At 38.0% G+C, this 25,192-nt stretch overlaps 1 protein-coding gene across 5 annotated transcripts in view; it reads left to right on the forward strand.

Moving 5' to 3' along the window:
* Positions 1-24,671, forward strand: part of NLN (neurolysin) — a 43,422-nt gene extending 18,751 nt beyond the window's left edge. For 3 of the 5 annotated variants that reach the window (XM_081321728.1, XM_081321732.1, XM_081321731.1), the window contains 11 exons: positions 2,671-2,778; positions 3,450-3,552; positions 4,072-4,232; positions 6,198-6,333; positions 7,601-7,967; positions 13,165-13,366; positions 14,779-14,965; positions 19,639-19,767; positions 20,145-20,281; positions 23,156-23,234; positions 23,671-24,671. In XM_081321728.1, the coding sequence (XP_081177854.1) occupies positions 2,671-2,778; positions 3,450-3,552; positions 4,072-4,232; positions 6,198-6,333; positions 7,601-7,967; positions 13,165-13,366; positions 14,779-14,965; positions 19,639-19,767; positions 20,145-20,281; positions 23,156-23,234; positions 23,671-23,786 (1,725 nt within the window). In that variant the 3' untranslated portion in view covers positions 23,787-24,671. Of the gene's footprint in view, positions 1-2,670; positions 2,779-3,449; positions 3,553-4,071; positions 4,233-6,197; positions 6,334-7,600; positions 7,968-13,164; positions 13,367-14,778; positions 14,966-19,638; positions 19,768-20,144; positions 20,282-21,360; positions 21,431-23,155 lie in introns of those variants that run through there. The other 2 variants (XM_081321729.1, XM_081321730.1) reach the window with 2 other exon arrangements.
* Positions 24,672-25,192: the final 521 nt, after the last annotated feature.

A 25,192-nucleotide genomic window follows, 5' to 3' on the forward strand; every position in this document is an offset into this window, starting at 1 on the left:
AATATCATCAATACAAATCTCAAAGTATTACAACAACTAATTCCCTCTCTTTCCCCCGTAATATATACTGTTTCATATTCGAACCAACAGAGTTCTTATTCTATCAATCAAACAAAAAAGCACTTTCACTATCCTAGAACCACCATGTTTCCTTACGGAAAAGCAAAAGTTATGCAAAATAACATAAAGAAAAAAAAAATCAGAAGTTAAAATAAATCAGCATTCAGCCAGCCGGTCAACTTTTAAAGATAAAAAGCAAAGTGAATCAAAAGATTCAAAAGTGAAATTAAAACCCAGACATGCTTAAGAAAATGAACTGCTGAGAAGGAGATGGATGACCAGTGACTTTCCAACTACTCCCATGGAGAACTGGAATCTTCAAGGCTCCCCTTCCTAGGTGGGTCCGCAGCCAACTGAAAGCCATCTTTGGTCTTTCCTAAGTACTCCCGGTCAAATCCAGGAAACAACACTGCCAAAGAACCAGCTTTGGCAGCAAAATCAGCAGATCTTTGGAAGGAAAAAGAAAAATTCCTACCGTTCAGCAGCCATCTTGGGAGAAAGTCTGCTCCATTATTATTATTATGCATACATCAATATGTTCAGATTTTGGACATATAATTCCTCAAGAGGTAGAATAAAGGGCATTTCAACCAAAGCTAGATGAAAATAGGGGGACAATCTCCTCCCAAAGATGCTGCTAATTTGATGTGTTAGAGCTAGCCTATATTGTGAGACATGTCAAGTAAAGTTTAGTGGCAAATTTTGAATTTAAATGAATGTGGAAGGATGGTAGGTACTAGTTTAAACAAAACAAGGATGGGATATTTTTAAAAGCATAAATCTTCTGTGTTCTTAGTCACTTTACAGCATCCTGAGTTAAAGTGGTTTGATATTACTCCTCAGCTGACAGTAGTTTCATGTAATATCTATAAATGGCAAATTAACTGAGACAAATCTGTTTTTTTTTTAAAAAAAAGTCTATGGATCCTCATAATATACTGTCTTATATATTATGTAATGTTTTCTTTTAGTGTTTGTTAACATTATTTTGATAGTAAGCAAAGTGAGCGCCTGTTACCCGTCCCAGCTTCTTTCAACCTAGCAGTTCGAAAGCACGTAAAAATGCAAGTAGAAAAATAGGAACCACTACGGTGGGAAGGTAACAGCGTTCCGTGCGCCTTTGGCGTCTAGTCATGCCGGCCACATGACCATGGAGATGTCCTCGGACAAGCGCTGGCTCTTCGGCTTTAAAACGGAGATAAGCACCGGCCCCTAAAGTCAGAAACGACTAGCACGCATGTGCGGGGGAACCTTTACCTTTTTACCTTTACCTTTTATACTTCTGAAAGAATATTAATTGATAAATAGGAGTTCTGTATTAGCTAAATTTTCTCACCTGGCACCAATTCCATGCATATTTGTGAGACAGATGGGCACAAATTAAGATGTTTATACCAATAGGAAATGGCTAGCTGGATTAATTAGTTCACTATTTCAAATAAGAGACAGATCAGCTCCTTTTCCAGTCTGGCACAAATTACTAGGTGATTTAAGGCAAGCTTACTCTTGGTTTCTAGCTGTAATCTATACATCTAGTCTTCAGGTTTATGAGACTGTTATTAGTATACAATTGAAGCTGTTTAACACCAACTTTATACCCCATATTATTATTTTTTAAATTGAAAAGTTTTACAGTACATTTTTGAATACAAAACCCCTCCCATCCCCCTCCCCTCTCCCCAAACCTCCCCAACTCTCCCCTCCCCCCCCTCCCCGACTTCCCAGAGCTAAATACAGGGTATAAAAATACAAACAAACATAATCTAAAATATGCAAACAACAATAAAATATTAAATTCTATCGCACTTTAACTCTTAATAAAATAACTACAAGCTAGTTATACATCATATAAATCCACTACTTATTCAAATGCTAAGTGAAACTTTTTAGTCCCATATTTATTCTGGATATAATCAATCCATCTTCTCCACTCCACAATATATCTCTGTTGCGATTGGTCTTTCAAATACGCTGAAATCTTCGCCATTTCTGCCAAATTGGAAACTTTTAAAGTCCATTCTTCTATAGTCGGCAGTTCTTCCTTCTTCCAATATTGCGCTACTAAAAGTCTCGCTGCCGTAATTAAATTCAACATCAACTTAGTGTCCACAACGGTAGTATCTGTGATAATACCCAATAAAAACAGTTGCAGACAAAACTTTATCCTTTTCTTGAATATTTTTTGCATATTCCACCAAATTTTAATCCAAAAAGCTTTAACCCTTTTACAAGTCCACCATATATGAAAATACATTGCATCCTCACAACCACACCTCCAACATTTGGGCTGGCAGTTCGGATACATACTTGCTAATTTTTTAGGATCTAAGTGCCACCTATAAAACATTTTGTAAAAGTTCTCTCTTAAGTAATATTATTTTTTTTGGAAAAGGCGCTCCTAATCCACTTTAGGAAATAAGAGGAATTCGGAGGATAAGGAATCTGTTCTGCCAAAACTGTTTTTTGCTGTTGAATAGGCATGCATCACTGAATAGAAAAATTCAAACTGTTCTGATACCAGGCAAAATATTTCATGTTTTATATAGAAATATGACTCATGTATTAATACTGAACTTTGAATATATTATATGTTATTTCTTTACATTACAGCAAACGTGTAACCCAGAGACTTTAAGACCAGAAGCTAAAAGATACTTAGAGAAGTCAATAAAAATGGGGGAAAGGAATGGGCTTCACCTTCCTGCAGAAGTCCAGAATGTAAGTGTAGCATAATTCAATACTTTTTAAAAGGGAAAAATTAAAAAATAAGGCTTACAAATAACACATTGAAATCCTATACAAAAGTGCCCTTGGTTTCCTACTTACTCTAAGATTGCAAATTCTGTAGAATAAGTGATAAAGACTATTTCAAGTGATATAATTTTATGGTCTAACTGTACCTCCATTCTTTTGTGTTATATTCTTCTGAATTTATGAACTTACGTATTAAATGAATACTGGGAATTTTTTGTATACTTTAATAAAGAAGTTTATTTTTTTTATCTGCCTTATCCAACTATGGTACCATAGTTCAGAAAAGTGCTTAAAAGATAGTAGTTTCCTTATTCTTGTTCCCTTTAAACTGTGTGCCAAAGATGAGAATAATAAGAATAAAGCTGGGCCATGTCCTTGAAAGCAAAACAATGGAAGGAGGTTGTTCACAAAGCATGTTAGCATAAGGAAAGCATCTCTCTTTGAAACATTTAAGTCATTTGTGTCTCATAGGAAGCACATAGCATCTTCTTCATAGACTGTTCCATGTTCATGCAGAACATTAGGGACAGCACACTTTGAGAAGCACTTGTTTTGAATGTTCTGTACAACGTCAGTAATGAACAGTGATACCTTTAATGTAACATTTTGCTTTTTATATATGAATTGAAATTTAGGAAATCAAGACAATCAAGCAGAAGCTGAGTGAATTATGTATAGATTTCAGCAAAAATCTCAATGAAGATAACACATTTCTGATATTTTCTCAAAATGAACTTCGTGAGTATTTCTGTTTGCTATTTTTGAGATATGTCTATATTTCAATAATACCATCATATTAGTAAACACTACAATACAGAAAGTGTTCATGCTATATTGAAATTGTTTCATACGGTGATCAACCTTAACTGCTTTGACAGGTTTTGGCTACTTGTTCCTGTGTTCTCGACAAGGTTCTACTTTGATTTTAAATACTTTATTATTTAACTCCAGAAAATAAATGCCTGCTTAAATTTCTATTGTTATCACAACAATGCATTTAAATAGATATTAGAATTTTGCTCTTCGTTAATAATAAAATAAGCATGATTACTTTAATATGGCAATTAACTGATAAAATCATTGCTTACTCATTTGTATGTACAGACACTTTTAACTTATATTTCAGAGGTAAAGTTCCTTAAATGCCTTTTGTCTGTAGAAATCTATTGACCACTAAACGTATAAAATGATTTGTTAAAAGACATGCCCGAAAAAATGTATCCTTATATTAATCCTGTAGTGAAATGTGTTTCACAGGTGCCCTGCCTGAGGATTTTATCAGTAGTTTAGAGAAGATTGAAGCTGACAAGTATAAAGTTACCTTAAAATATCCCCACTATTTTCCTGTTATGAAGAAGTGCAGCATTCCAGATACCAGACGAAAAATGGAAGCTTCTTTTAACAGCAGGTGCAGAGAGGTATGAAAAAATTCTCCCATTCATAATATGTCAAAATAAAATATAAGGACTGTACTAACAAAGCTAGATATGTGAAGGGCTGTGTTAAATTCAGAAACATATGCTTTCTAAGTTGAATGTTCCAGATTTATGTCCTATTTTAATATTATGTAAAATAATCTATAATATACTTCCTGTGATAAATACATCATCATATGTAATTACATGTTCAAACAGTCTTAAAAATTATAACATGAAGATGAAACAAATTAGGATAATACAATTGTTTGTGTTAAATTTTATTTAATTTATTAATATTTGTTTGTTTATTACATTAATTTTAGCCCATCTCAACCACAAAATGAATGATAAGAGAAAACTTTAGGAAACTTAAGATTACCTGGATTGCCATTCCAAAATTGGGGAGAAACTCCCATCTCAGGAGAATGGAATTTAAATTACTTTTCCTGATTTCTTAACCAGCTTTTGAAGATTGTAGCTTAATGGCGCTTAAAACTGTTATTGTAGAAATAGCAAAAAAAGGAAGGAGGAGATAAGAAGAAAGGGTCCTTGGGTTTGAAGCCACTAACCTTCATGTTTCTCTACTGGGTCAGCCTTTCCAGTACACCGTCCTCTACAAAAAATTCTTACCTTATCACCCATTATAAACAATGATAAATGTTTCTTTGCTTGGAAAAAAAATATAATGCAAGGAAGTTTTGCCTGTTTTCAGTTCTGCTTTTGCCAGTCTGCCACAAATACAACATAGAAAATATTAGCAATTCTGTAACTGGAGGTCTCCAAGGCAAACTTGTGGATTATTTTAAAAATGTATCATGTAGACATCATACAATGAAAAATAAAACAGCAGTGTGGTATAAAAATGTGAAAGCACAATGTGAGTTTCAGCTATTTCCATTCTGTCTATGAACAGTTAGCTTTTGTTAATTTAAATACAAATATGAAAATATTTAAAATTGACAGAAGTATTACAGATTGAGACTTTGGAGCAGGATGTTATAAAGCCCCTTGAAAGAAAATACAAGTGTTCAAAATAAATAAATTCTATAGTCATATGTATTCTTGGGCATGAAAGATACCAATATGGCTTTCTCATCTTTGCATAAGTTCTGTCTGTAATTGAGGGGTTTTATTTCCAGAAGCAGAATTTCATAAACGTTACTGCTGATATATTTAATTACATTTGTCATATAAGCAGTCGAATGTATTTTATACTAGCCTTCCAAATTTGATTCCTTCTGGATATGTTGGGTCTAAATTTCTCAGAAGATTTAATGTAGCTGAATAAAATTCAGGTTATTAATTACAGGCTGAACAATGAGTGAGTAAAATAGATGGATAGGTTTGCTTGGAAAAGATACATTGTTAAAGCAGTTATGTCACAAGAAAATTATGGTATTAGTTGTCATTTTACATTTCTAATGTGGTATGTTGATAATTCTTAAAATTCCAGGACATTATAACATTTTCGGAACTGAGTAACATAATTATCCTAATATAAATGACAAGCCAGACTAATTAATACCAACTTCATACTAAATTTATTTGATTCATTTCCCCTCTCTTCAGAAAACTTATGAAATGCTCTATTTGTTGCATACGTACTCATACCATTTCCAGAATAATGCATGCAAGCAATGGTTTGTTAAGTTAAGTCATTTTGTTCAGTATTATCCTGCTGCTGTCTTTTTTCTAGAGATGCCAGAATTGGAACTGAAACCTTTGGCATACAATCCAGACATTTGATCTGAAAATCTTTCCTAAATAGTGCAAATATTCCTCATAAATTCTTTGTTACAAAATAAAAGGGAACTTTAAACTTTTTAAAAATCTGTTATTTCAGGCAAGAATTAAGTTTGGTTGCATTCAAAATTTGAATATGCAGTTTTCAACTACGTTTGTAATATACTTGAGTTTATGTTTTTATATTATATTTAATGACTGAAAATAAATGTGTTTTCCTAGGAAAATGCTGACATTCTTCGACAGCTTCTTCTTTTGAGGGCAAAACTAGCAGAACTTCTGGGGTATAGCACACATACAAGTTTTGTTCTTGAAATGAACACTGCAAAAATAACAAACAATGTTACAACGTTTTTAGGTCAGTTTTCATTTAACATGTAAAATATTATCAGAGTAATTTAAGTCATAGTAAAATATTTATAATGAAAATAACAGAGCTTTTTGCCAGGGACAAGATGAATCTGAAGTACAGTATTTCATTTTTTTTTAAAAAAAATAGTAGTAATTGTATGTTCATTTAGAGATAATATTATGATAATATTGTATTAAGGAAACAACTTGATGTGTATGGAGACGAATACCAGCTAAAGAGCTGGCAGCTGTGATTTCACATTTTTGTGTATTTAATAATGCATGAAATTTAAGAAGAGTGATTCAAAATTGAACTCATTATTTTTAGTTTGTAAACTACTAGAGTAATTGCCAGAACACGAACTTAATATTCCTGAATTTTACACATTATAAAACTTTCCAGTGTTATATGATTTAGACCAGACATGTCAAACACAAGGCCCGGGGGCCGGATCCGGCCCGCAAAGTGGTTTCATGCGGCCCGCGAAGCCATCCTGGAAACAGTGAGGGAACGGCCCCCACTGCCTTGGCCCTGGCCCAGAGACCCTCCTTCTGCCAGAGACCCTCAGATCTGTCCCACTCCTGCCCAGGCCCCCATAGGCACCCTTGATGCCAACGATGTAGAGCTGGCCACGCCCACCCAGTAGGCCATACACACTCTAGCCACGCCCACCCAGTAGGCCACGCCCACCCTGGCCATACCCACCCGGCCCCCCGAGGGCAACCACAATGCTGATGCGGCCCTCAATGAAATTGAGTTTGACACCCCTGATTTAGACTATGGAATCCCATTCTACCAGTTCTAAAATGTATACTTTGAACCTAATAAAATCTTATCAAGATCATATAATTCCAAACTGGTTTGGTCCAATTGATGTATAATATTTGGAAAAGAGTGAATTGTTTTGCACAAAGTTACTCTCACTATTGTTTTCAGTGAAATTGCTTCTTCAGTATCATTAATATTAGCTTTTAGTTATGGAAGAATCAATCAAATGTTGAAACATTTACTCCTTTATCAATCAGTATCACTCACATAAGAGGCCCAGTGCTCATAATGCTAAGCTGTAATTTAATACATTTGTTTTGGGATTATATGATATATAGAGCAAATCAGGAAACAGCAGTACAAACAGTTGGAAAATATTTTTGAAAACCGTATCTTGTTTTAGCATCCAATAATTAGATCAAAAGTATTTCTCTTTTAATCTTGAATGTAATCTGAAATGGTATGTAACAAGCGCTCAAAGTAATTTTTAATTTCTGTTTTGCAGATGATCTAAGTAATAAGCTAAAACTTTTGGGTAAAGAAGAGAGAGCATTTATTTTAAATCTGAAGAAAAAGGAATGTGAAGAAATAGGTGTTGAATATGATGGCAAGATTAATGCATGGGATCTACATTATTACATGAATCAGACAGAAGAGCTCAAATATTCTGTAGACCAAGAGAAGCTGAAGGAGTATTTTCCTATTGAAGCAGTCACAGAAGGCTTGCTGAAAATTTATCAGCAGCTGTTGGGACTTGTATTTGAACGAGTGGAAGATGCTCATGTTTGGCATGAGAGCGTTACTCTTTACACAGTAAAGGACAGTTCAACAGGAGAAATTCTGGGGCAGTTCTATTTAGACCTATACCCAAGGTAACACACTTTTTCAAAGATTACATTTGTATCTTTCTCTTTAGCCAAGGAACTCTTTCAGTAGACATGATTCAAGTCTGATTGTATTCCCATAATAGCCCTGTAGGGTTAGACTGGAAGATGGGCACTGATGCAAGGTCATCCAGTGAGAATCAGTGAAGATCTGAATAAAGGTTATTCCACAACAATGTTTTTCGCATCTTTCCAAACAATAAGTTTTTGGGAAATAACAGTAGTTTTCTGAGCATCCTAGTTATGGTACATCTCTAATTGTTACATCACACTGCTTCTGTTGATTGTGATAAGTAATGTGTAAGTTTTAATACAGGTAGTCCTTGACTTACAACAGTCGTTTAACAACCATTCAAAATTATAATGGCCTCAGAAAGGGTGCTTTACTGTCTGTAAAGCAATTCTGGCCATCATAAAACATCACACTGCCAGACAGCACACACAAACTCTGGTCACATTACTGCATTTCAGGCATTTGACAACTGGCTCACACTTGCACTGAGCTGCAGCATCCCATGGTAACATGTCTGTAGATTCACTTAATGGTCGTGTGATTCAGACCTACGACCATGTAATTCGCTTCATGACTTCTGTAAAAACACTTTCAAAATCAGATCCAGCTACATGGGAGCCTTGACTTATGATCACAACAATTTATGGCTGAAATTCCGGTCCCAGTTGTGGTTGTAAGTTGAGGACTGCCTGTATTGTCAGGCATTTAATAGCTGCCTGACTGGTGATGACACAGAGCACAGAAGACCTCCTTAGCTTTTCTACCCTTTAAACATCTTTTTTCATCCACTTTCTCATCATTGGTAAACATTCTACCAAGGTACACAAATTCATCTATTTATTTGTCCCTTATTATTACTGAAATATATTTTCAGACATTCATTCTATATTTTAATCAAAATAGTTATCTTGGTCTTTAATACATTAATTTTCAGATATATATTTCTTGCTGCATCATACAGACTTACCTTTACTTCACCCATTCATTCAGCATTCCATTTATTCTCACTGTTTGTTTGTTTATAACATTCTTATTGCACTAAGCAGCCAACCTTTGGTTCCATATTCATACAGAATATTCCATAATTCAAAGAGATTCGCTTTATCATGTTTTCTCTAAATCAACAAGAATGCAGTGAATCTTCTTTCTCCTCCATTCAGCTTATGGATGCACTTCTCCAAATTTGCTTGTCATCTCTCATACCTTTTCAGTCAGAATTCTGCCAGACACTTTTCCAGGATGGTTTAAGGTAACGCCTCTATAGATTTTTCATCACTTTTGTTACCGTTCCTTTTGTATAAGGGAACACAGATTAGAGACTTCAAACACAAACATTCTATAACATTTCTCCAGTTACACTCTCATCACCTGCACTCTTTAACTTTTTCAAAATTCTCACATTTCTTTTTATTGTTTTTCCTTAGATGTTATTTTTATGGCTTTCTAATTCTAGTTTTCAATTTATTAGTCCCACAGAAATCTCTAAAATATATTTTACAGCATATCCTTACCTTAGGTTTTCTCCCAAATCATTTCATTTTTTTTCATTTTTAATCCTTTTCAGTTAGAAAAAGAGTTAGAGATTCTTGGTTTAACCTTCTTAATTCACTTCTACAATTGAATCTAAATTCATGTGTATTTCCTCTGGTTCTGTGAAATGAAATGCTCTTTGCTGTCTTTGAAAAAGTCCTGTACAGCTGTGCTTTTGTGCATATACATTTTATTGTATTTCTTTTTTCTCATTCTCATTTTGCAGCAATAATTTCTCTTACCTGCATTTTTTCATCTACAACCCCTTCCTTATTCCATCAAGCATGCCTTTTTCTACTTCCAGTTAGTATAAGCCCTTAATTTCTGTGATAGTTTGCATCAGAATTCATTCCTATTTCTTTCCTTTCACTTTCCATTCTTTTAGTAGATTGATCGGTTTTGTAATCCTTTTCCATTGTGAGCCTTGCTAGATAATCTAGACAAGCACATCCAGATGAACTATCCTACATTATGATACGGTTACATGAACTGATAACACTACTGTTAGATTAGATGACCTCTGAATTGGCTGAATGATTGCAACCAAAGAATGCTCATTAATAATTCCACTTCAGCTTGCAGGAAAGTATCAAGTAGAGTGTCAGAGATCTTCACAATATCCTGTTCTTTGTGCTATTCACGATTCAGAAAGATAAGTCAGATATGACTGTCATGGCCTGAAAAGAGAAGGGATTCAACAGAGAGAAATGCAAAATTCTCCATATGGGTAGGGAAATGAAAGGCACAGATAAAAGAATGAGGTACATCTTGTTTGGTAATACTACTAAAAAATGATCTGGATGTCCTTATTGATTTTGAGCCAGCAGCATGATGGAACTGCTAAAACAAGTCTAATAAGAAAACAGAATAACACAACTGGAAGGGACCTTGGAGGTCATCTAGTCCAGCCCCCTGCTCAAGCAAGAGACCCTATACCATTCCAGACAGATGATTGTCCAATCTCTTCTTAAAAGCCTCCAGTGATGAAGCCCCCACAATCTTTGGTGGCAAACCGTTATACTAATTAATTGTTCTCACTATTAGGAAGTTTCTCTTTAGTTCTAGATTGCTTCTCTCCTTGATTAGTAATTGTTTCACTTTATCCTATCCTGGTTAGAGCTCACTTGGAATACAGTGTCCAGTTCTGGGCACTGTTGTTCAGAAAGGCAAAACCAAATTTTGGTAGGTTCTGGGGTGAGTACTAAGATGATAAGGGGACTTGAAACTAATTGAAGGATCTTGTTACATTTAATGTACTCAACAAGAACAGACACCACATGAAGTGATGAGTTCCCTTGACATTTAAACAGGCTAGATAGTCATTTGTCAGAGGTGGTGCAAAGGATCCTATACTGAGCAAGATCCTTGATTAGATGATTTCTAAAGTTCCTTCCAACTCTGTGATTGTATATGCACATACCGGTTTAAAAGGCAGAATTCATACTTTCTCCCTGACACACATTTTAGCTTAAATCTGCATCTGCATTTCTATGCATGTGTTTATTCTCTCCACAACATCATCAGATCCCAACCATTTACACCCACTATCTTTTCCCCCATTCACCTAGTTTCAGAAACCTGCTGAATTCGTGTGATTTACCATGTATTCCCTTCACGTTCCAAGTCACCACCTTTCATATAGCATTGTTATCACCAGACAGACTCACCAATATTGATTTCCTTTGTCATTGGTGGCTATGGTCACTTGAAACAATACTTTCTAGTAAAAGAAGGAACAAGTTGACTGAGTTACCAGACTTAATCTCTGAGGTACATGCAACATTCCTTGGCAATGGTATGGAGAGTACTGGTTCATTTTATTTTATTTGGCTAATATGCCGGAAGTACAAGCAAAGCTGTTTTACTCAAAGCATTCACACACTGCCATCTAAACAATACACAGTTGCTTATATCCGACAAAAGAGGTATTTATTGGTAGTCCTTGACTAGCAAGAACTTAATTGAGCCTGGAATTACAGTCATAAATCACTAATTAAGCAGGCTATTATGTGATCACATCTACTTTTACTACTTTTTTTCTAGCTAGGGAATTCTGGGAACTGAAGTCCACTCATCTTAAAGTTGCCAAGATTGAAAAAGACTGGTTTAGTGCAAGTGTGGTAGTCAAAAATATGGTGAGATGGAGTGATACCATTTGCTGTCCTTATTTTACTTCCCAGTTCCAAAAGCTTGGTAGAAAGATAAGCCAATGGTTCAAGCAATAGAATAACTGTTGTGTAATAACTGTTCAAGCAATAGAATAACTGTTTGTGTAACCCCAAACCACCCCAGTGATGCCCTCAACGTGATGTCCCGTTGCCTGGAGGCGGTTCGGGTCTGGATGGGGAGGAACAGACTTCAACTCAACCCCGACAAGACCGAGTGGCTTTGCATACCTTCATCCCGGGTCTATTCGGATATTCCATCTCTTTCTATGGGGGGTGAATTATTACCCCCCGTAGATAGGGCTCGCAACTTGGGAGTCCTCCTAGATTCGCGGCTTACCTTGGAAGATCACATGGTGGCTGTGACTAGGGGGGCTTTCGCCCAGGTTCGCCTGGTGCGCCAGTTGCGGCCCTATCTAAGCCGGGATGATTTATGCACGGTCACTCACGCGCTCGTGACCTCTCGTCTAGACTACTGCAACGCTCTCTACATGGGGCTTCCCTTGAGGACCACCCGGAGGCTCCAACTGGTACAGAATGCAGCCGCGAGGGTTGTGTTGGGAGTCTCCCGATACTCCCATGTGACACCTCTGCTCCGTGAGCTGCATTGGTTGCCAGTTGTCTTCCGGGTGAGATTCAAGGTGCTAGTAATGGTGTTCAAAGCCCTCCATGGCATGGGGCCGGAGTACCTCAGGGAACATCTGCTGCCGGCATCAAGCTCCCTGCGCCCTGTGCGTTCCCACAGAGAGGGCCTCCTCAGGGTGCCACCGGTCAGAGAATGCCGACTGGTGGCCCCCAGGGGGAGATCCTTCTCTGTGGGCGCCCCGGAGCTATGGAACCAGTTACCGGTTGAGCTCCGGACGGCGCCCGATCTGCGCTCCTTTCGCCGCGATCTGAAAACATACTTGTTCGAGCAAGCCGGCCTGGCCTGAGGGGGGATTGGTGGGGTTTTTTATCATTTTTATTGGGGTTTTTACTATGTATCAATTGTATTTTAATCGGGCATGCATTTAATTATCTTTTAGTTTTTGTAAATTTCTGTGTTTTATTCTTGCCCTGTACACCGCCCTGAGTCCTCCGGGAGAAGGGCGGTATAGAAATATTAATAAATTAAATTAAATTAAATTAAATTAAATTAATTGCTATGACTTAACATAGCGCCCAGTTGAACCATCTCACAAAAACATTCTTTTTTTTCTCTCTCTCTCTCTCTCAAAAAGAGTTGTACTGATTTTTTTAAAAAGGAAACTGTTTAGCATTAAGATTTTTTAAAAGATGCAGTGCATACATCTGACTACTACGGTGATACAACCCCAAAAGCAAGCTCATTATGAAATTTTAGACAAATGTATTGTTCCTGACTATTCCAGGAAAAGGATGAGTCATTCATGTAGATATTAATTAAGAAGTGCCAAACGATTCACTTTCTTTCTTTGTGATGTTTTCCTGTTTTGATCTATTTTATTTTAATACTCAGAGAAGGAAAGTATGGGCATGCTGCATGCTTTGGTCTCCAGCCTGGCTGCCTTCTTTCTGACAGCAGCAGAATGATGTCAGTAGCAGCTCTTGTAACTAATTTCACAAAACCAACCTTAGATCGCCCATCACTGCTGCAGCATAATGAAGTGAAAATTTACTTCCATGAGTTTGGGCATGTAATGCATCAGATATGCGCTCAGGTAAGTACTTGCCTTATTCTGAAATTCTTCTACAATAGCTATGTAACTTCTGTGCTTAAAGGGAACAGCAGTAAAGAATTGCATGGCAAATTTCTTCAACTGAAATATAATTAAAATAGTTCCTTTAACCCTGATTTTATAAAAGTCACTGAGACTTGCCAGTGATTTTAGCAAAGATACTGATTGAATTAACACATTGTGCTAAGTTATAGTTTATTTAACAGTGTTCACTAAATCCATTATTTGTTCTGTTCTTACAAGCTAAACTCTAAACTTTACTTCTTCAACTATGATGGTTCCCAATATGCTAATCCATAAGCATACATTACAGTTTAATTTGTTAACTTAGGAACTGTTCCTTGGAGGATTAAACCTGCTTGTGCATTTGTTGATTGAGCCATTTAGAGTCAGCCTATTTGTACTCATAAAGTCTACTTTTGATCCTGATTCATTAGTACTTTAGAATATTAAACTGGACCAGCTTGAATGTTACCTGAAAAGTCTGGTATGAGCTATGGTAGGTTTGGTAAATTGATTTACATAGTCAATTTGTGTTGAACAAAATTGTCAGTCAGTTAGTTCCCAGAAGGTAAATAGTGATTGAACAATTTTATTTCATGTACGTGAGCCATAGTATCAGGTCAAGGGTACAACATGTTCAGGGATGTACTCCAAAAGTGGATTGTCATAAGTTTCAAAGGGTTAAATTGATGTCTTAAAGTAGATGTCACCCATTTGTATTGCTTACATCCATTTAAAATTCCAACCATTTACCCAAATTGCTGAAATTATTGTCCCTGTCTATTCTGAGACTGCAAATAGTATGCTGGTGGATTCCATGCTACACATTTTGCAGCTGATAACAGACTTTACTTGTCTGTTTCATTCATTCATTCCATGTGATTTTAGCTGAGCTAGTTAAGAGAAGGTTAAAAATTGCAGTAATATATCAATAAAAATAAATTGCATTGGGGGCTTGTAACTCCCATGACATAATCTAAGACAAGTTCATCCAATATTGTGAGGAAAGAACCAAGTCTTCAAGGCTTTCTTTAGCAAGATTGGGGCCATCTGTATTTCAGGAGGAACGCTGTTCCATAGGATAGGCATGATATCAAAAAATGCATGACTCTTGATTCACATGAGATGGCATTTTTAAATGATGGGGCCTGGACAATGCCAACCCATTGTAGAACAGACAGCAACAATAGAATGTAGATGCAAATATCTAGGCTCTTTTGGGAAATTTGCTGCATTTCTGTTTAGGAATTGCCCAAACCTTTCCTAACCATTGAAACTATGGTAAAGAATATTGAATGTTTACTTTTCAAGCTTTGCTACAATTTAAAGTTTTATCATTTATATTGATTCACATAAATTTTTGTTATTTATATTGTTGTCATCTTTCATAGACTGATTTTGCTAGGTTTAGTGGAACTAATGTGGAAACAGATTTTGTAGAAGTACCTTCACAAATGTTTGAAAACTGGGTTTGGGAAAAAGAACCTCTACAACAAATGTCCAGACACTATAAAGATGGAAGTCAAGTCCCTGATGATCTCCTTGAGAAACTAGTAGCTTCTAGGCTAGCCAATACAGGTATTTTCCTTATTTTTTTAAATTAATTTGATTTTGATAGTTTTAAGAAAGAATTGTTGTAATCTGAGTCAAGCAGAATAATAAAGAATATATTCTTTATTTTCCCAAAAGGGAGAAAAGATTGAAGCCCACTTGGAGAGAATATATATAGTTTGTTTAATATTATTTAAATGAGATTATTTATGAATGAAATCTAAGAAATGTATCTTGAAACATCCAAAGATTAATTCTCCCTCAAGCTGAGGTCAATATTTTCATGTTGCTTCTTTGGTAACAGTACAGAAGTACCGTATATACTTGAGTATAAGCCGACTCGAGTATAAGCCGAGACCCCCAATTTTACCCCCAAAAACTGGAAAAAGTTATTGACTCGAGTATAAGCCGAGGCTGGGAAATGCAGCAGCTGGAGGCTGGATACCCCGAAAGACGTCTCTGCTGAGATGAGAGAACGGGGTGGCAAGCCGCCGAGAGAATGGGGCGGTGGAGTGCTCCGCCGAGAGAATGGGGCGGCTTGCTGTTCTCTCGGTGCAGCACGGCAGAGGCTGGATCTCACGAAAGAAGTCTCCGCTGAGCAAGAGAATGAGGCGTCTCAGCGCCCATTTTCTCGGCGAAGACTTCTTTCAGGGGATGCAGCTTCTGCCGCCCCTTTCTCTCAGCTGCCCAGTGGAACAGCTTGCCACCAGAAATCAAGAGTGCTCCATCACTGGAGGTTTTTAAGAAGAGACTGGACATTCACCTGTCTAAGATGGTATCGGTCAGTGGTGGCGAAACTTTTAGAGACCGAGTGCCCAAACCGCAAGCCAAAACCCACTTGTTTATCACAAAGTGCCAAGGCAGCATCGGCATTCTGGTGCCCTCGGGGGAGGGGACAGGGAGGCGCCTCTGAGTGCCGCCTCTGGCACGAAAAAAAAGGGGGAGCAAAAAATGGGCCACCGTACCGCAAGGCACAAAAACGCCAACCGCCGTGCCGCAGGGTGCAGATACAAGGCACCGCATCACGTGAGAACGGGGCTGGGCTAGTGAGTATCACGCAGGCACTAGCCCCGCCCCCTTTGCAGCATGTGCCTGCTCGTGGCCCCGTGCGCGCATGCACGCATGTAAAATGCTTCCCCCTCCCTTTTCTTCCAGTCCACCAACCAACAAGGACCTGCTGCTGGCAGCGGTGGTGGCGCACGTGCCAACAGAGAGGGCTCTGAGTGCCACCTCTGGCAGGCATGCCATAGGTTCACCACCACTGGTATAGGTCCTCCTGCTTGAGCAAGGGGCTAGACTAGAAGACCTCCAAGGTCCCTTCCAGCTCTATTCTATTCTATTCTATTCTATTCTATTCTATTCTATTCTATTCTATTCTATTCTATTCTATTCTATTCTATTCTATTCTATTCTATTCTATTCTATTCTATTCTATTCCATTCACTTTCTATATTTCTATTCTATTCTATTCTATTCTATTCTATTCTATTCTATTCTATTCTATTCTATTCACTTTCTATATTTCTATTCTATTCTATTCTATTCTTATTACCATTCTCTATTCTATTCTATTCTATTCTATTCTATTCTATTCTATTCTATTCTATTCTATTCTATTCACTTTCTATATTTCTATTCTATTCTATTCTATTCACTTTCTATATTTCTATTCTATTCTATTCTATTCTATTCTATTCTATTCTATTCTATTCTATTCACTTTCTATATTTCTATTCTATTCTATTCTATTCTATTCTATTCTATTCTATTCACTTTCTATATTTCTATTCTATTCTATTCCATTCACTTTCTATATTTCTATTCTATTCTATTCTATTCTATTCTATTCTATTCACTTTCTATATTTCTATTCTATTCTATTCACTTTCTATATTTCTATTCTATTCTATTCTATTCTATTCTATTCTATTCTATTCTATTCTATTCTATTCTTATTACCATTTTCTATTCTATTCTGTTCTGTTCTGTTCTGTTCTGTTCTACGTTCTGTTCCAATCCATTCCATATTTTCTATTCCATTCTGTTCCACTGTCAGAGCCCATCGGAGGCAACCCAGTCAGCCCAAACAGGAGTTACACTAATGCTACGCAGCCTCTCCTCTCAACCTGAACCCCTCCTTACCTTTCCTTTTATCTGCATCCTATTTTTAACTGCCGGCTCTGCCCTGCCCTATTTTGTCCTTGAGCACTCGTGAGCTCATCAAGAACAGAAGGTAACCGTGGGGGGAAAGGCAGGGCAAGATCTGCAAGATCCCCATTTGCATTTGACTTTGCCATCCCATCTGGTTCGAGATAACACACCACACACACACACACACACACACACACACACACACAGAGAGAGAGAGAGAGAGAGAGAGAGAGAGAGACGCACACCTCAGCAAAAAAGAAAGAAAGAAAAAGAAGTAGTAGAAGAGGCAGAGAGCCCCTGTGGGTAGGAGTGAGGATGGGGAGAAACAGCAAGAAGACCGGGTGGGGTGGGGTGGGTTAATCACTAAACCTTCCAGTGTTTAACCAAAGCAGCTTTTGCATTTGTCAAGCTCTGCTAGCAGGGCACTGGACGGGCCTGGCGGAGCTGCTGAAGGTGAACGGGAGAAGGTGAGTCTTCGCCGAGAAAATCTCAGCGCCCATTTTCTCGGCGAAGACTTCTTTCGGGGGATGCAGCTTCTGCCGCCCCTTTCTCTCAGCTGCCCAGCTAAGAGAAGGGGTGACAGAGGCTGGATCCTCCGAAACAAGTCTCCGTGAGACGAGAGAACAAGGCGTTGGAGCGCTCCGCGAAGTGTGGGGTGGGGAAGCTTGCCGCCCATTGTCTCAGCGACGAAGACTTCTTTCGGGGGATGCAGCTTCTGCCGCCCCTTTCTCTCAGCTGCCCAGCTAAGAGAAGGGGTGACAGAGGCTGGATCCTCCGAAACAAGTCTCCGTGAGACGAGAGAACAAGGCGTTGGAGCGCTCCGTGAAGTGTGGGGTGGGGAAGCTTGCCGCCCATTGTCTCAGCGACGAAGACTTGTTTCGGGGGAGCCAGCCTCTGTCGCCCCTTTCTCTCAGCTGCCCAGCTGAGAGAAGGGGGTGGCAGAGGCTGGATCCCCCGAAACAAGTCTCCGTGAGACGAGAGAACAAGGCGTTGGAGCGCTCCGCGAAGTGTGGGGTGGGGAAGCTTGCCGCCCATTGTCTCAGCGACGAAGACTTGTTTCGGGGGATCCAGCTTCTGCCGCCCCTTTCTCTCAGCTGCCCAGCTAAGAGAAGGGGTGACAGAGGCTGGATCCCCCGAAACAAGTCTCCGTGAGACGAGAGAACAAGGCGTTGGAGCGCTCCGTGAAGTGTGGGGTGGGAAAGCTTGCCGCCCATTGTCTCAGCGACGAAGACTTCTTTCGGGGGATGCAGCTTCTGCCGCCCCTTTCTCTCAGCTGCCCAGCTAAGAGAAGGGGTGACAGAGGCTGGATCCTCCGAAACAAGTCTCCGTGAGACGAGAGAACAAGGCGTTGGAGCGCTCCGTGAAGTGTGGGGTGGGGAAGCTTGCCGCCCATTGTCTCAGCGACGAAGACTTGTTTCGGGGGAGCCAGCCTCTGTCGCCCCTTTCTCTCAGCTGCCCAGCTGAGAGAAGGGGGTGACAGAGGCTGGATCCCCCGAAACAAGTCTCCGTGAGACGAGAGAACAAGGCGTTGGAGCGCTCCGCGAAGTGTGGGGTGGGGAAGCTTGCCGCCCATTGTCTCAGCGACGAAGACTTCTTTCGGGGGATGCAGCTTCTGCCGCCCCTTTCTCTCAGCTGCCCAGCTGAGAGAAGGGGGTGACAGAGGCTGGATCCCCCGAAACAAGTCTCCGTGAGACGAGAGAACAAGGCGTTGGAGCGCTCCGCGAAGTGTGGGGTGGGGAAGCTTGCCGCCCATTGTCTCAGCGACGAAGACTTCTTTCGGGGGATGCAGCTTCTGCCGCCCCTTTCTCTCAGCTGCCCAGCTGAGAGAAGGGGGTGACAGAGGCTGGATCCCCCGAAACAAGTCTTCGCCGAGAAAATGGGTGGCAAGCTTCCACCGCCCCATTCTCTTAGCGGAGGCTTGCAGAGGTGGCGGCGGAGCTGCGCGCGCAGCTCTCCAAACCGCCGCAGCCCGTTTGGAGAGCTGCTGCCTTCGTTCATGTTTGATGAAAGCAGCAGCTCTCCAAACGGGGGTAGAAGTTCTTTTTTTTTGTTGTTGTTGACTGGAGTATAAGCCGAAGTGGAGTTTTTCAGCCCAAAAAGTGGGCTGAAAAATTCGGCTTATACTCAAGTATATACGGTAGTTTACCATTCCTGAATGTCTTACTTTCCAGGCTAATCTTGGATTCCCCTAGTAGTTTCCCATCTAAAAACCAGGCTAGCTTAGCTTTTTCAAGATCAGTCAAGGTTATCTGCTGTGATTTGCATTATACTTAGATAGTAAAAGAGTTTAATGAGCACTGAATGCATTATTGAATCCCAAAGAAATGCTTAACTTGGAATCGTAGAACGCTACCTTACATTGAAACAAAGTTGTTCAACCTACTTCAGAATGATCAAAGGTAACTGGTAGCACCTCTAAATGACTACAGGGAAGATTCTCTGCTAACCTTGACTTGAGATGCTAGATACTGAACCCAGAGCAGCTTTCATAGTTACAGTTATAAAAACAAAATCTACTGATATTCCTTTTGGTGTTCTTATTTAACTAGGTCTTCTGACTCTTCGTCAGATTGTTTTGAGCAAGGTTGATCAGTCTCTTCATACACAGTCTTCTGCTGATCCTGCTGAAGAATATGCCAAATTCTGTGAAGAAATTTTGGGCATACCTGCAACTCCTGGTATGGAAATTCAAAACTTTTATCTACTCCTTGTCACTAATCAAGAGAAGTGTGCTTGTTGATAAATACATAATGGCATTCTTTTTTTAAAAGAACACAATGCTTATAAAATAGTTTAGACTGAGAAAACCTCAGATGAAAATGCTTTAAGTTTAAGGCATGTTTGGATTCAGTTCAGTGAGCTTCAAGCCATAGAACATAAAGAGGATATACTGTATTTCCAGATGCACATGGCATTCTTGTCAATATGTACATTGATTCTAGCCAGTCTGAAACATAATAAGAATTTCAGTAACATAATTAAACATCTTCAGATTGTTCTCTGTGGTGTTTTATTTCACACAAGCTGTACAGAATTATTACTTGTTTCTTTTAAGGTACAAATATGCCAGCTACCTTTGGTCATTTGGCAAGTGGGTATGATGGTCAATATTATGGATACCTGTGGAGTGAAGTGTTTTCTATGGATATTTTTTACAGTTGCTTTAAATGTGAAGGGATAATGAACCCCAAGGTAAGAAGCTAGTTTTATTCTTGCTTATCCTTTTCATCCCCACCCGTTTCTAAGTATAGGAAGACAATATGATAGCAGAAAGGAATTAACAAAACATATTTTGTCTATTTCAAGATTGCATCTGGCTTGTTTAATATAAAATAGCTAAAGACAATCTTGGCATTTTTATTAAAGCCATGCATTTGCTGTTATGTTTGTTCCAAGGCCTTACTTTTATAATAAATCATAAAGTTTATATTGAGATATTTTAATATTTGATTAAAATTTAATATGCTTTACTTTTTTATTGTTTTAATTGTGAGAGCTGCTCAGTCCTGATGAACTATATATTTAAATAAACAGTAGTTCCTGTAAGTAATACTAATAAAATATCTTTATTAGCTTTCTTGGCTTCTTATGAAATTCGGTATGTATAGTGCCAGATGGAAAATAACTGAAACAGAACTGAAGATTTAGAAGTTTAGACAGATGAGAAAGAGAAAATGCTAAAGGAAAATAATGGAGGAATAATAGACAAATCTTTAAAGATTTCTTGAAGAGCTGGAAGGACTAGATTCTACTAATACATGAGGCAATAGGTAAATTCTAGTACCGCCAGAAAAGCAGAAGGAGTCATGGAGAAATAGAAGTATTTTATTTTTATTTTTATTTATTTTAATTCCATTTATATCCCGCCCTTCTCCGAAGACTCAGGGCGGCTTACAAGCTTAGCAGTAGCCTTCATTCTATGTATATGCCTGCTTATTAGGGCTTTCACACACACCCCAAGCGGCATTATTACAAAGTCAGCTTAATTGCCCCCAACAATCTGGGTCCTCATTTTACCTACCTCGGAAGGATGGAAGGCTGAGTCAACCTTGAGCCTGGTGGGATGCGAACCTGCACTAATTGCAGGCAGCTGGTGTTACTTAAGGAGGCATTAGCCCACTGCTCCACCAAGTAATGTTTGGTTTAGCTAAAAGAGGACTACCAAGGTCATAATTATGGATAAAACTGTTGAGCTAATTTGCAAAGTATCAGTGATATATTGGAAAACCAGTAATAGGGCTATTATAATAATTTCATTATTTCACGCCCAGCTATCTTCATGAAGCTTGAGTATGAATTGAATTTTACCAGTTATATGGAATCTTATCTTTATCGCCATTAGATGCCTCCAGGAATATTCAGGACTGGTATGAAAATTATCTGTAAAATAGGTTACTTTTTGGCAATGATTTGTTCTCCAAGCTTGTTTCATTTTCGTTTCTGAACATTTCGTTACCAGACTAGGTAACATCATCAGCAATATTTTCTTGTCTTATTCTTCTTTAGCTCATATATATCTTGTTTGCCACTGGCACAAGACATATATAAGCTAAAGAGGAATAAGACAAGAAAATCTGCTGATGATGTTACCTAGTCTGGTAATGAAATGTTCAGAAACTAAATTGAAATAAGCTTGGAGAGCAAACCACTGCCAAACTCTAAAACCTGAGCTACAAGTATTTTCTATTATTTCAAATGGGTTAGTCTTCAGAGGAAGGTAGATAACAGCAAAATACCACATGAAAGCGATTTCCAAGGTTTGGATGAATGGAAGAACACTTTCAGATATTTGTATATGTAGTGGAAAGATACTGGGAATGCAATGGAGATGTACTATTAAGGAAAATACCCAAACCCATTAGCTTCCTTTCATGCCCCTCCCTTCATGAAAGACTATCATTGGGTAGTAAAGCCTGCTGCTGAATCCACAGTATAGTATAGTATAGTATAGTATAGTATAGTATAGTATAGTATAGTATAGTATAGTATAGTATAGTATAGTATAGTATAGTATAGTATAGTATAGTATAGTATAGTACAGTATAGTACAGTATAGTATAGTATAGGTTGACTATAGTGACAAACCCTTTATCTTAGCTACTGAGGTTTCAAGATAGGTAATCATGTTAATGTGTGGGTTTCTGGGATAGATTCTACCCCGTGCCCAGCCACAAAGACAGGGCTCAGTATATGTAATCATATAAAGCTTCCCTCTTCCTCATAACATCTTGCGGTTAAAACTTTCAGCTGGCAAAGATGAATAAATATACACTGCCAATAGAAGATAACAATCTGCCTTAGTGAAGCAGGGACTTGTCTATGAAATTTTATACTGTTAAATCTGTTAGATTTTTTTAGGTGCCATAGTTTTGGATTTTTTTATTGCAACAATCCCTGACTATGAAAACATGCCAAAGGAAAACAATCTTCCAAAAGGATTATAGAAACACAAAGCATATTCCCATAATTATGTAACAGAGAACCCTGGGGAAGTAGAGGCAGAGATTGACTGAGTGCCAGGTAATTTTTTGTAATAAATGATCAGGAGAGATTTCTGTGCACTGTGAACTCTGCTAAGTATAAAACGTGGTCACAAAATGAGACTGTGATAAAAACATTCATTTGTTCTTCTCAGACAGCCAAATGTCCATTGATCTTCTTTGTCAGTATAAGATGCTTTTAAAAGATTATCTTGTCACCTGGAAACTTATGAGCATGGGAGACTTCATCATGTCCATGCCAGTCACATTGTGGAATGGCATTCTGGATTGCAGTAGAAAAAAATAGCTTGTATAAGAATAGAATGAGAATGGAGTAGAGTAGAGTAGAGTAGAGTAGAGTAGAGTAGAGTAGAGTAGAGTAGAGTAGAATAGAATAGAATAGAATAGAATAGAATAGAATAGAATAGAATAGAATAGAATAGAATAGAATAGAATAGAATAGAATAGAATCATGAGAGAGCTACAAACTGTTGCCATGCAGGCAGATTTCCTTTTTCTTTACTTTTTGTACATTTAGAAAATTCATATAAACGTTAACCTTCTCATTTTATTTTTATTGTTTTAGGCTGGAATGAAATACAAAAATCTTATCTTGAAGCCTGGAGGCTCATTAGATGGGATGGACATGCTCCAAAACTTTTTAGGTCGTAAGCCAAACCAAAAAGCATTTTTATTGAGTAAAGGATTATGTACTTAGTAAAACTATGAGTTCTTTGGCAAAAGATGTCACCTAGGAGACCATCTTAAAATACTATCATGAAAATTAAAAAAGACTCTTTGTTAGGAAAGTCTGTTTGGGATTTTAAATGTTTTTTACCAGTTTTCAAAATTATAATTCTCATTTTCATCTCAGACTTCACACAGAATCATGATACCGTGGGGTTTTTTTACTTAGCAATATTTGTGCACAGTGTTGAATCTAAAGAAAAATATTGTAATTTTACATGGTAGGTGTGTTAAAAGAGCCATAACATTAAGCTTTTGTACATTTTTAGATTTGAATAACAAAATAATCACTACATTTCAGCCTTCATAGCACATTTTATCAAAACGTTTTTATTCTCTTTTTGAAATCTAAAGAACTCTATCCTGCTGTCCTGAAGGACTCATCAGATCCTGACATACTCAATTATTTCCCATGGACACAGGCTCAAAGTCACAGAAACAACTTCCAAAATGCTTCTTTTCAATTATGATGTGATCAGCAATACAGAATCCAAGGATATTACATTAAAACAAAAGTACTGGGTGAAGAGATAGATGCTTTTCCAGAGTTGAAACTGGGTTCAATTTCCTAAGCACGGGATATTTTCCTCCTCACACACTGCTATTCCAATGTAAAGAAATTTCTTTTTGCTATAATATGTGTTCCTCATGGGAACTGAAGCCAGCCTGTTCCATGTTCTTTGTCATTGTGCCAAGAACTCATTGTAGCCTATCACCTGCCTTTCTATGCTTTTATTATGGGCCTTTTTACATAGAAGATAAGCTGCAGAATTGTGGAAGAAAGAACAAAAAAATTACACATGATTTTCAAAGGTAAAGTTTTTGACTGTCAACTGTCTTAAATGCTTGCAGAGAAAGTGTGTGTGTGTGTGTGTGTGTGTGTGTGTGTGTGTAAAACTCCTTAGAATCACTATAAGCTAACTCAGACTGTAGGTTTTAAAGAACCTTCAACAGATAAGAAGGCGGGAAAGTGGAGCAGATGTGCCAGATGATCCATGGCCTAGAGAAGAACCAGGAAGGAGCCTGATGCAGCTGAAACCAAAGAAGAATCTTCCAAAAGAGCCAACAGAAGGCAAACATAGCTTTGGATTTTAAGGCAGTGCCAGAGCAAACTCCATGTGGTTCAGGTCCTGGATTACCAGGCAAGGGAATATTAAAGAGAGCAGGATAATCACCGTGTAAAAAACTGGCTTGAGAAAGAAGGAAACAGATTGGTTAAGTTCATAATATTATATTTGCCTTGAGATATGGCTTCAGAGTTGAAGAATTGTTGAATTTAGCTGTGACAAAGTAATAAAATGGTATGTGTTCATAATTAGTATTAACAGTTTTCTATTCAACCCCTGGCCTACCTTAATTAATAATAATAATAATAATAATAATAATAATAATAATAATAATAATAATAATAATAATAATAATAATTTTATTTATATACCGCCCTTCTCCCGAAGGACTCAGGACGGTGAACAGGGCAAATGTATAAAATACAAAAATACAAAAGTTAAAAGGAATTAAACATAATGCCCAAGGTAAAAACAATAAATACAAATATTAAGAACAATAAAAAACCCAACCCATCCCCCATCAGGCCAAGCCGGCTTGTTCAAAAAAATGCGTTTTCAGATCGCGTCGGAAGGAGCGGAGGTCGGGCGCCATCTGGAGCTCAATTAAGAATGTATCCATGATAAAGTGGTTACATGTGATCCTGGGCATACTTGTTTACATCTGGTTGGTTACTATTTTGGCAAATACATACTCATCTGATGAATATTAATCTTATAGTTAATCATCTATGGAGATTCTCAGCCATCCATGTCATAGTTATCCCAAAGATGCTTTTTTCATGAGGTAACTGGACTTACTTGTTTTTCTT

Source organism: Vipera berus (genome assembly GCF_964194415.1).
Source record: "Vipera berus genome assembly, chromosome: 2".
NCBI lineage: Eukaryota > Metazoa > Chordata > Lepidosauria > Squamata > Viperidae > Vipera > Vipera berus.